The sequence below is a fragment of the Bubalus kerabau genome, chromosome 13 (genome assembly GCF_029407905.1).
Source record: "Bubalus kerabau isolate K-KA32 ecotype Philippines breed swamp buffalo chromosome 13, PCC_UOA_SB_1v2, whole genome shotgun sequence".
Taxonomy (NCBI): Eukaryota; Metazoa; Chordata; class Mammalia; order Artiodactyla; family Bovidae; genus Bubalus; species Bubalus kerabau.
This window is the reverse complement of record NC_073636.1, coordinates 36,988,376-37,001,112: the sequence shown is the minus strand read 5'-3', so window position 1 is coordinate 37,001,112 and position 12,737 is coordinate 36,988,376. Positions and strand designations below refer to the sequence as shown.

Here is a 12,737-nt window from a genome sequence, read left to right as displayed (position 1 = left end):
CTGTTTCAGGTTATGCCTAAAATCCTTTAGTAAACTTCAACCAACTTTAAAACAAAACCCAAGCTTAGCACAGTACACAAAGGCCTGAATTATAATCACCTACTGACATGTCTATGCCACACCCTCAAAGTTCCTGATTGCAGCTGAGAGGACCCAAGAATAAGATCCTCTTATTCTTGATTTATAGCAAGTTAAATAACATGATTAATTTGATATAAGAGAAATGGACTCATCTATAGGTAAGTACAGATACTAGACACTCTGACCTTAATTTTGTATTTGTGTTATTATTGGCTTAAATTGCTATTAATTAAAGCTATTGCTATGTGAATGATACTAGCCAACACTTACCCAGCACTATTATTAAGTACTTTACATACATTAATTCACTCAATCATTACAACAATCCAATGAGACAGATACCATGACTGTCTCCAAGTTATATATTTAGGAGCCAAGGCACCAAGTACTTTAATAATTTGCTGAAGGACACATAGTAAGCGGTGAGACTGGCATTCCAGGCAGTGCCTCCAGAATCAATACTCTGAACCACTGTACACTATTCAGGAGAAAATGAGATTGTGCAAGGTACTAAATAAGAACTTTATTTTATTTTAAAGATGATACATATTTATCATACAAATTGTGTAGAAAATATAAAAAAGAAAGTACAAAAGATCCCAAATACCACCATGCAGAAATAACAATCATTAAAATTATTCCAGGGCTTCCCTTGTGGCTCAGTGGTAAAGAATCCGCCAGCCAATGCAGGAGACACAGGTTTGATCCCTAGTCCAGGAAGATCCCACATGCCACAGGGCAACTAAGCCAGTGCATCACAGCTACTGAACCTGTACCTAGAGCCCCAGAGCCACAGTTTCTGAGCCCACATGCTACAACTACTGAAGCCCATGCCCCCTGGAGACTGTGTGCTGCAACAAGGGAAGCCACCACAAAGAAGCCTGCACACCGCAACAAGAGAGCAGCCCTGCTCACTGCGACTAAAAACAAGCCTGAGCAGCAACAAGACCCAGCACAGCCATAAATAAAATTATTTTAAAAAATTATTTCAGCTATCTCTTTATGCCTACAGCTAGATAAAAGGATGTAAGGATAGGTAAGAGAGATAGAGAAATGGATGGATGAATGGACACATGGATAGATAGATAAAATTTCTGTTTTAAATACTATCTATTGACTTAGAATTTGCATGCCTACTCATCCACTCTTCCCTTTTTGTCAGCTGTATTATTATATTAGTTATCAATATCTATCAAATATAGATGATTCCCCTAATGAAAATTCCACCACTGTTTTGACTGATCACTGGGTACTTTAGTCAGTACCCTCCAGCTTATTCAAGGGAACAATCTGGCTCTGGAAGTCCCATTTGGTCACCTTGCGGTTATTTATAAGCACATTTTACTCTCTCATCACTCATGCACACCAATTCTAAGAGATGACACTCTTCCATGACTTCTCAGCATTCCTTCTAACACTCTCAAACAAAACCTTTCAGCCTTGAGGATCACTTACATCATACTTTCGGGCTCCACCGCACAAGCACCAACTGCTTTTGTGACATTGACAAGAAGAGCTTGGTTTATCCCGACGAGGAGGTTCACGAGTGGCTGGATGCCACCACATCTCCGGATGATGACTCTGTTCTCGTGTTCTTGGCAGCATTCTCCCAACGCACCAACCACGTTCACAAGCACTTCCTCGGGCTGGTCAGTTAAAAGTCCCACCAGCGTTTCGATGGCTTTGTATTCCCGAAATCTGAGTTCATCACAAAGCCAAAGAGGGTAGGAAGGGAAGGAAAGAGGTGAACAGTGTTATTTCTGATATAAAGTTAGCTGATAGCAATCTTAGTGATAATATTAATAGCTAAAATGTACTAAGTGTTAACTATATGCTCATTCAATCATTATAACAATTCTGTGATATGGATACTATTATTACCCCCATTTTCAAAAGGCTGATCTGAAGCTTGGTGAACAGTGAAGCCTGCATCCACACCCACTGTCTGTGCTCTTAAGTACCACACTATACAGCCTCTGAGAAAACTACAACTTTTTTCAAATCTGAGCATCAACAATCCCACTGCCCTAGGGGTTTTCCCTCACATTTCAGGAATTATTTTACATGAACAAAGCAAAATAAATCATCATTGTGTTAAAGAGAACATGTAAATTTCTTGTCAAAGAAAAGCATTACCCTGAGATAGGAAAAAGCTTGCCTAGAACATCCATCTTAGAGTGTGTAAACTCAAAAAATATATAAAAAGATAAATTCAAAGATTAAAATCAATCATATGATCATAAAGTTTACAAATACTTTAAGATTCAATGAAAGCATATTTGAAAATGACTACACTTGAAGATTAATTGGTTAGTTGGTCTTTGGCTGATTCATCTTGTTTATCTTTAGAAAAAGAATGAAACCAGTTCCTTGTCTAAAGATTCTGTGGGAAATTCATTCTTTCACCTTGAATGGTCTCTACAGGAAATATCAGGGGTGCTTCTCATTTAAACGCCTGCCCACATGCAAAACAGCCCATGGAACAGGGAGATTACGTCAGCCCCTTCCTCCTATTAATGCAGGAAAATCATTTCCGGGTGGTGGGGTGAGAAGCAGGCACTTTCATTTCTAAGAATCCCTTATTTCTACCAATGTAGTCCAGAATGTGCAGCTTTCAAAAGTATAGGAATAGCATTAGAATCAACTCTTTATTAAAATAGCATTAAAATGGAAGGATGTGTTTTGATGGCCATAGCTTAATACAAAACACTGAATGCCTTCTCTTACTTGGTCACATTCTCTTTGCTGATGGAACATTTCCATATGGCCCCTGTGACAGCGGCCAACCGCTCTTTGTTGTCAGTGTTGTTGAGGAGGGAGGCCAGGGGTTTAAGTCCTCCGTGCAGCCTAACCAGGTCGCGGGTTTCCTCGTCTTCCGCACACTACACAAAAAGCCAAGTCAGACGCTGTCATGGTCAAGGTTTATCAAGCTTTCAGTGACTGCTAAAGAGGCTGTCAATCTAGTTGCCAAAAAAACTACTTTTAAAAGAGTGTCATTTTCTGAAGGAGCCTTCAAGTAAGACATAATTCTAGTCTGTACTGGCCACTATCTGACAGTGTCTCTCTTCCTTTACGTGGTTTTGGCAGTATTAGCAGTATTTATATGCTGGGCTAACCTCCCAAGCCAGTTCTGGGGTAATCTGGGCTTCTACCAAGACAGAGACAAGGTCAGTGAGGAACCTAGAAAACCACATGCATGGCTGGAGAATTTCTGCAGTGACGTAACCCACAGCCTTGGGAAAACACAGTAGAGAAGACAGACGAGAGAAGGGAGTGCAGCCAGATCTTTAATGACCCCCAAAATGAGCAATTTCCCCAACAGAGCCCAGAGCAGCGGGTTGTATGGACAGCAACCGACATTTTATTCACACATGTTTATCCGTATGTTTGTGTTATCCTTTGAAATAACACTAAGACTGCATAGCTGTTCCCAACTCATGATGCTTCCCAATTTATAAAGCCAAAAGATGACACATGTAGCAGAGGTCTGATACTGTTCTAAGCGCACAGTTGGCCTCTCAGGTTGAGGGCTGCATGTCATGTACCATACGTGCCATGTACAGCCCACGGAAGGACTTGAAGGGCATTATGCTAAATAAAGTCAGTCAGAGAAAGATAAATACTGTATGCTGTTGCTTATATGTGGAACCTAAGAAATACAACAAACGTGAATATAACGTAAAAGAAGCAGACTCACAGATCTAGAGACCTGACTCGTGGTTACAGTGGGGGAGAGGGGCATCGCGGGGGTGAGTGAAGGGGAGGGACAAGGTGCTGTGGATGAGACAGGATTAAGGACGCACTGTACAACATGGGAATACAGCCAATATTCTGCAATAACTGTGCATGCTAGTCGCTTAGGTCATGTCCGACTCTTTGTGACCCTATAGACTGCAGCCCGCCAGGCTCCTCTGTCCGTGGGATTTCCCAGGCAAGGATACTGGAGTGGGCCACCATGCCCTCCATGAGAGGATCTTCCCAAACAAGGTATCAAACTTGCATCTCTTACGTGTCCTGCATTTGCAGGTGGGTCTTTATCACTAGTGTCACCTGGGAAGCTCTGTGATAACTGTATATGGAAAGTAACCCTTAAAATTATATAAAAACTAAAAATACAAACGTTTATGATATATCCCTGCTATGTGTGAGCTGTTTCCTCTCAACTCAGACATTGAGGGCCTCACCCGTCTATGTCAGAATGTGATGAAGGTAGTTATGGTTATATGAGATCACGGAGGTGGGCTTGAGTCCAGAGTGCCAGGTGTCCTTATAAGAAGAGGACGTCAGGCCACAGAGGAAGACACGTGAAGACAGAGGGAGGAGGGCAGGGGAATATGAAGATGTCCGTCCACAAGCCAAGGAGAGATTTCCCAGAAGGAAACAATCCTGCTAACACCTCCCCTGAGACTTCCAGCTTCTAGAACTGTGAAGAAACCTCCTTTCTTGTCATTGAGCCACCCACTGTGCAGGGCAACCCACTCCAGCATCTTTGCCTGGAGCCTCTCCATGGACAGAGGAGCCTGGTGGGCTACAGTCCATGTGGTCACAAAGAGTCGGACACGACTCTGCGACTAATACTTTCACTCATGTAGAGTTACGGCAGCTCCAGAAGACTAACACAACCCTTCACTGACATGAACCGTCCTCTGACTCCATCTTTCTGGCTCATTCTCTCACTTTGCACATTGAAAATGTGTTCTTCTAGGAAATATACTCTGATTAGACAGAAACTGGTGCTGCTTGTAGCCAGCCAGAGACGAATCTGTCAAGGCCAGCTCTCTGTCCCCTTTACCATTCTAATCTGGTGTTTTGGTATACTATGGAACTTGTAACCCACAAAGTGTTAAGGAAGATTTAAAAAAGCAAATAAATAAAAAGATAAAATTAATAAAAAGATAAAACAGGAATACACACACTCATTCATCTATCGTGTCTTGGTGGGAGATGTATTTCCCAAAACTATTGTTTGAATAGGACATACGAAAGGCAACACAGAGCCACCATGTACATATCTGGCTATTTTACACAAAGCACATCATAACAGAAGAGTAGCTCTCAGACCTACGTGTGCATCAAAATCCCTAGGGGTTCTTATAAAGAATGAAGATTCCTGAGTCCCACCCCTGGGCAATGGGACCTCAGGAAACACCACCTTCAACTCCACGCAGGAGAGCCCACTGTACCTGGTAGATGGCCATGGCGCAATGCTCCTGTAGCTGTTCGTTTTCACTGTTCAGGTTTTTTACCAGGTTTTCGATTATCCTTTCAGCTTTGATTGCAGCTCGGTAGTTTTCCTAGGAAAATAAACTTATAATAGTTATACAATGCATAAATATGCATAAATGTGTCTATTCACATTTGTTAATAACAACACTGAACAAACTTTCTTAATAAACACCATAGTCTGAGCTTAACATACTGATATAACATTAAGAGAATTTAGTCAACATTTTAAAAAATATATCATCCAGGTACCAATGTAATTGGGCTTCCCTGGTGGCTCAGTCAGTAAAGAATCTGCCTGCAATGCAGGAGACCTAGGCTCAATCACTGGCTCAGGAAGACACCCTAGAGTAGGAAATGGCAACTCACTCCAGTATTTTTGCTGGAGAATTCCATCAACATAGGAGCCTTGCAGGCCACAGTCTATGGGGTCACAAAGAGTTGGACATGACTGAGCGACTAACACCACTGTAATTAATTTTCTATCTGATTAGAAAATCTCTTGCTTTTCTAAAAGAATGGTGACTTCTTTAAAAAAAATTCCTTAGCAGTTATGATAACTTCATAAATTACTTTTCCACTAAAGGAAGTCAAGGTAAATTACAGCACAGTGAGCAGAGATGGCCTGTGTACCTCTGAGGCACATTCCTGCAACGTCCCCACCACCGGGATAAGCGTGTTTTCATGAGAAGTCTTCAGGAGCCGCGCCAGCAAAGGGATGCCTCCTGCTTTACGAATGGCCTCTTTGTTCGCATAGCTCTTGCTGCAGCTCCACAGTGCCAGCGCCCCACAGCGGGCCACCTCCACGTCTCGGGTCTCATACAGGCTGGACTGAGCAGGTTCTCCAGAATGCTTCCCACAGTCAAGCAGAGCGACCTACGAGGGCAGATCAATACAACACAGATGGGGATCTTTAAACCATTCACAATAGCCAGGACCTGGCAGCAACCTAACTGTCCACCAACAGAGGAATGGATAAAGAAGATGTGGTACATCTATATGATGGAATACTACTCACTCATAAAAAGGAATGAAATTGGGTCATTTGTAGAGACCTGGATGGACTGAGAGACTGTTACACAGAATGAATTAAGTCAGAAAGAGAAAGACAATTTACCTATATTTACACATATACATGGGTATATGTGTTAGAAAAATGGCATAGATGATCTTATTTGCAAAGCAGAAAGAGACACAGATGTAGAGAACAAACGTATTGATACCAAGGGGAAGGGGTTGGTGGAATGAATTGGGAGACTGGGACTGATATATACACACATACACACACACACACACACACACACACACACACTACTGATACTATGTACATAAAATAGATAATTAATGAGAACCTATTGTATAGCACAGGAAACTCTACTCAGGGCTCTATGGTGACCTAAATGTGAAGGAAATCCAAAAAAAGAGGGGATATATGTATATAGATAGCTGATTTTCTTTGCTGTACAGTAAAAACTAATACAACATTGTAAAGCATCTATACTCCAATAAAAATTAAGTTAAAAAATAAAATACTATTTGAAAAAAGAAAAAGACAACCCATCCTGCAATCACCTCAGGGTTGCTACTAAGCTCACCTCCCTCAAAAATAAGAATCCTTTAAGAAATTAACTTTCAGCAGTCAAAGGAACAAACAGAACCTTCAAAACAACATCCTACAGATTTGGGAGCTTTTATATTTCCTTCCCACATGAAATTTAATCCCCCCAAGATAGCATTTTCTTAATATGGCTCTAACGTCTAATGAGGAAGATTTGCAAACCACATCCTGATTCCTGGTATCTCAGAAAGTAGGCTCCCTAGAGCCGTGAGAACTTTACAGAGAGAACTGAAAAGTTCTCTGGCCTGTACACGCTTAAAACCACGAGGCCTTTCTGGAGGACACAGCCATCACCCTGAACTTTCGAAACCAACTAGACCAAATGCACAGCTGTCAGGACCCTCTCGCCTCTCTGCGGTAACCAATCACTGAAGCCCTCAAGGGAGAGGCAAGGTACATGCACACAGCGGGGTGTCAGGCTGCCCATGAAGGACAGGGCGTGAAGCCAGCCACCCTGAGCTGTCTTTATCCCCCGTATGTCTCCTCCATTCCTCTCTCACCAGAGACCAAATTCCATGGATACAGCCCACTTAATCTTGACTGCTGTTTAGAAGGGAGCAGCAGACGATTCTTAATTCCACTGATTCCTAATTCCAAGATCATAGGGAGAGGACACTGCCTTTAATTAGTGCTCACTCATGGACTTCTCAGGTGGCTCAGTGGTAAAGAATCTGCCTACCAATGCAGGAGATGCAGGAGTCTCGGATTTGATTCCTGGCTCAGGAAGATCCCCTAGAGAAGGAAATGGCAACTGACTCCAGTATTCTTGGGGGGATAATCCCATGAACAGAGGAGCCTAAGAGGCTACAGTCCATGGGGTGGCAATAAGTCGACTGAGCACACATACACAAGCACGTGGTCTAAACAGCACATGGTCTCCACCCAAGGACAAGGGTGGAGACTATTTAGTGGCTTTCAGGTAACTTCTGGGCACAGGACAGCAGGAAGATGGGCTTGATCACAGGGAGAACTTTCTAAAAGGACCTGCCCATTGGTCACACCCTCCCTAACTGCAGCAAGTCCAGTCTCCATAGCTTACTGGATAAGACTGTGTGTGATCCCCATGGTCCTCCACCTTCATCTCTCACTGCTCAGCCCATCTCATCCTGGGTCTGGCCATGTTACACCACCTACTTTCCAAGCATGCAGTGTTGTTTTCTAGCTCCAGGCTTTACCAGCACAGCTCCATCTTTAAACGCTTTTCCCTGATGTGTCTGCCTAACACATACCTGTTCACCTTTCAAGATGCACGTGACATCTCCTCTCTTCAGTCTCTCTTTTTTAAATTTATTCAAAATTTTTTCTATCTGTATTAATTTATTTAAATGTTTAAAATTTTATTGAAGTTATAGTTGATTTGCAATGCTTTATTATTTTCAGTTGTACAACATTCACTATTTCTATATACTCCATTTAAAGCTATATATTTAGAATTAAAATTAAATAGATGTCATTATTTTGATTAGGTGACTGCAACTGTCCAATGGCACCCCACTCCAGTACTCTTGCCTGGAAAATCCCATGGGCGGAGGAACCTGGTAGGCTGCAGTCCATGGGGTCGCACAGAGTCAGACATGACTGCGCGACTTCACTTTCACGCATTGGAGAAGGAAATGGCAACCCACTCCAGTGTTCTTGCCTGGAGAATCCCAGGGACAGGGGAGCCTGGTGGGCTGCTGTCTATGGGGTCGCACAGTCGAACACAACTGAAGTGACTTAGCAGCAACTGTCCAAACTCCAGTCTACAACACACGTTGCATAAGATGCCCATAAAAACATTTTATTGTTGTATCATTCTTATGAAGTAGTTTCGGTGGATAGTCACACCAGCCTATCACATGAATTCATTATTTAAGCAGAATAATGATAATCACAGTAATAATTCCCTTTCTCTCCAACGTTTTATTATGAAAATTTTCAAATCTTCATGAAGGCTGAAATATTCATGTGGCAACATCCACACATCCATCCCCTAGGTTCTATAATTACATTCTTCCACATTCTTCTGTTTCATCACATAGCCATCTATTCATCCATCTATCCAGCCACAAGTCCATCTTATTTTTGAGGCAAATAACTCTAAGCTTTAGTGCTCTACAGACTACAAGTGACTACACAGCATCTCTTTCAGGAAATTTCAGAACATGTTTCACCATGTACATATTCACATGGAATCCGCATTCATTCAATAGCTATTTCTTAACTGTTAATGTGTGTGAGGTCCTGGGTAAGGTGCTGAGGATGACACTGAGATGAATAAGACATGTCTCTCATCTTCAAGAAACAAAGTAGGAAAGCGGTGATGTCCTCCAGTGTGATAAATGCTGTGGGAGCGACTCAAGACACAGTGAGGATGAAAACGTACTTCCATACTGCACGTTCTAAATATCCCTCCTGCTGGGGCAGGGACCCTGAGCCAGCTTCTTTCTCCCAGTGACAGTTATGGAAATTTGGTAGTCGTTTCAGAGAAAACCCCTTAGGAACAATTTTGATTATTTTAAGTGATTTTTCTATAGTTGTTAGCTAAGGTCTTTAAAAATTGGGTATCATTAGTTTTTAATCCTGTGATGATTTTATATAATATTAAACATACATTTGGGGCTTCCCTGGTGGCTCAGATGGTAAAGTATCTGCCTGCAATGCAGGAGACCCAGGTTCAATTCCTGGGTTGGGAAGATCCCCTGGAGAAGGAAATGGCAACCCACTCCCATATTCTTGCCTGGGAAATTCCTCTGTTCGAGGAGTCTGGCGGGCTACAGTCCATGGGGTCGCAAAGAGTTGGACATGACTGAGTGATTAACACTTTCACTTTCACACATACATTTATTCCTTGTTACTAAATAATCTTCTACGATACAATACTGACAGCTGACAATGGATACTTCTTATGGATGTGTCACTTGGGGTTTTACTAATCTCATCCTGTGAAACACCTTGTTTTCAGTTGTCACTTCTGTAAGTAACAGTAGGAGGAGTGTCTGCCGCTCTGTCTCTGTGGGGACAATTATCTCTATCTCCTCATAGGATGTGGGTCTCCAGACGGTGTCCCACTGCAGAGGGCTTCATCCATTGTCACCCTCTTTTTTTCAAACTGCTTATTTAATATTGGACTATAGTCGATGAACAATGTTGTGGCAGTCTCAGACTGAGTGAAGTCAGCCACCACCCTCTCGCCGACACTGCCCCCCCATATGAATGTGTATCCCCACTTGTGTGATAGGTGAAAATGACATCTATTTAAAAAAATTCATTATTTCTTTGAAAAATTAGGTTGAACATGTTTTTTTGGCTGCTTGCCAATGTACATACACAAAAATAATTTTCAAGGGCATGTTACACAAGAAAAAGATTCCCAGAACACAGCCAGGAGTTACTGAGTGTCCAGGAGGAGCAGGGAAGGACAGGGATGCCCACCCCCGTGAGTGGCACCTACTCACCAGCCTGGTGATGCCTCCATGGCGTCTCACCACCCGCCGGGCTCTCCTAAACTTGGCAACATTCGCAATTGTCTCAGCTGCCAAGCATTTCAGACTCTTATGTGGAGAATCAAGTATATTAACCATAACTGGTAAGCCCCCAAGGTCAACAATATTACGTCTGATTTGAGGATTATGACTGATTTCCTTCAGGATTTTTAATGAACCAATCTAAACGAGAAGAAAAAGTTATAGATGAATGGATGCTTAATGCAGAACCAGTGCTATATTTTTTAAAAATTCCAAGTCTACCTAAATCCTTCCCCAATTAAGTTTTTTAAGGGAACTGTTCCTATTCCCAGGTGTTATACACATCCCCCGACTCCCTGCATTTTCCCGCAGTTAAATAAACAAACATTCATCATTTAAGAAGCATAAGCTAATGGAAAGGAGCCAAAAAGACAAGGAAGAAAAACAGAGTTGACAAGGGTAGCTAATTGTAGTAGAAGTGAGTTATCAGTAAAAATTAAAGACCAGCAAGAAGCAACAGGAAGGGCAGATGCCCAGCACTGAGAAGAGAAGCACGTGAAGAGACCCATGAGAAGCACGTGTGTATCAAGGCTCCCCGTCCACTGTGATCAAGACACTCACCTTACATTTGACTTCATCTGTCTCAAGTAAATTTATTAAAACTTCAAGGCCTCCAACATCCCTGATCGCCAACTGGCAGGTCTCTTGTGCTAAGTTAAAATCCTTCATTGAACACAATGCAATCACGGTAGCCGTCTGATTTCCTCCCTGCAAAGACCCAAGGCCACAGAAAGGTTAAATAAGATCACGCTCCCATAGAAATTTACTAAACGTTGATGAATCCATTAACTGGGAAGTACGTGTCCCCATACATAGCATGTTTAGTTTTTTAAAATTCTCTGAGTAGGTTATAATCTGTTAAATGGATTATGCTGAGCTAAAGCACAAGAAAGCTGTTCAGGGTGTCATAAAACATTATTCCAATTAAGAGTTGCCATGTTAAGGTGGTCTGTCTGCTTTAAACAGCTACAACATCAGGTGGAATTATGATATTAAATAGAGTCAGGGGCAAGCCTTGAGAGAGATTCTGAGGAAGGTGAGGTTTATGTGGGCTTACAGGCAGTCCCTGAACTGTGTGTGCTGCGGTGCAAACTGTGTCTGAAGATTATTCTTACAGATGTTTACAGAATAGTCTAGAACACAGAAAATGTGAAGAAAGCAAACTGCCTGGTAGGCAGCACAGTGATCCATGTGGGATGGAGAATAAGCAGGGTGAGGCTGTGAGGCTGGGAAAGAGGAAGCGATTCCTAAAACCTGGGAACTGATGGGTGGACTGAAGGAGAGAGAAAGATCGTTTCACTGTCATGAATGAAATGCTGGCCCAATAACATGCAAATCAAGGTCTGTTTAGCTAATCACCACATGTAAATAGCAGTGAGGAACAGCTTCTTCAAAAAATCCAAGAGATATAAAAATTTTTTAATGATGATCAGTGAATCAGGCCTGCTAGGAAATTAAATAAGAATTCATTGCTGGAATTAAGTAACAACCACTGATCATTAATGCTTTGAAAACTTTTTAAGAACATAGCATATATTATTACTTCTACATACATATATTACTGCAACTGCTATTGAGAGTGTCTGCTAAACAAGAGTTCCTGGAACAGTTAATAAGACAGAAAAGCAATACTTCTAATGGAGCCAAGAAAAAGCTATTTTATGCAAAAGGTGTTCATAAAAGACAGCCTTGGGATTCTATGTCAAAACACAGTAGCAATGGCCTAAATACATCTTTTTCTTTTTCTGAGGGAAGACATCTTCAAATTATATTTACTATCATTTGCTAATCATGGTTTTATATTGCTATATTATACATATATATTATATGTGTAGGTAGATAGACTTAGCACAAAAAAATGGAAATTATACTCAAGCTTCCCACCTTTATATCATGCAAATACACATATGCCAATCCTCTTATAAATTCAACACAATATGTTTATAACTAAAGTGGGATCTGTAGAGGGTGAGCATCAAGAAGTGAAGAAGGAAATGTTTAGGCTTCAGAGACTCTACTTGCTCCCTTCCAGAATATTCCCTCCACGTCTCTAAAAGTGCTCTGAACGACATTTCTGCTTTTCCTTCTGATTTTCCCTCTGGGTAATCTAGGCTGTCCTTTATATTCAAGATTAAGTTTAGAATGACAAGAGCCTTAATTTTATTACTTACATTAAAAATAATAAGTTTTGTTCTTAGAGCTTTTAGCATCTTTTTCTAAATAACAAGAGAAATTTAAATGCCACCAATTTCCCCACAGTTGGTTTTAAAACATAAAGCACTGCATCTTCTATCGTTACTATCAGTATC

The 12,737-nt window shown here is 41.5% G+C and overlaps 1 protein-coding gene and 1 non-coding gene across 2 annotated transcripts in view; one reads left to right on the top strand and one right to left on the bottom strand.

The window, feature by feature from the left end:
- The window catches only part of ODAD2 (outer dynein arm docking complex subunit 2), a 156,643-nt gene that overhangs the window by 83,391 nt on the left and 60,515 nt on the right, over positions 1–12,737 (bottom strand). The window contains exons 10-15 of the mRNA XM_055544025.1: positions 10,990–11,136; positions 10,360–10,569; positions 5,938–6,180; positions 5,265–5,375; positions 2,809–2,963; positions 1,537–1,779 (exon numbers count right to left, since the gene is read on the bottom strand). Of these exons, the coding sequence (XP_055400000.1) occupies positions 1,537–1,779; positions 2,809–2,963; positions 5,265–5,375; positions 5,938–6,180; positions 10,360–10,569; positions 10,990–11,136 (1,109 nt within the window). The remainder of the gene's footprint in view (positions 1–1,536; positions 1,780–2,808; positions 2,964–5,264; positions 5,376–5,937; positions 6,181–10,359; positions 10,570–10,989; positions 11,137–12,737) is intronic.
- Positions 9,526–9,597, top strand: TRNAC-GCA (transfer RNA cysteine (anticodon GCA)). The gene has a single exon. It is a non-coding gene; the product is annotated as a tRNA-Cys (tRNA).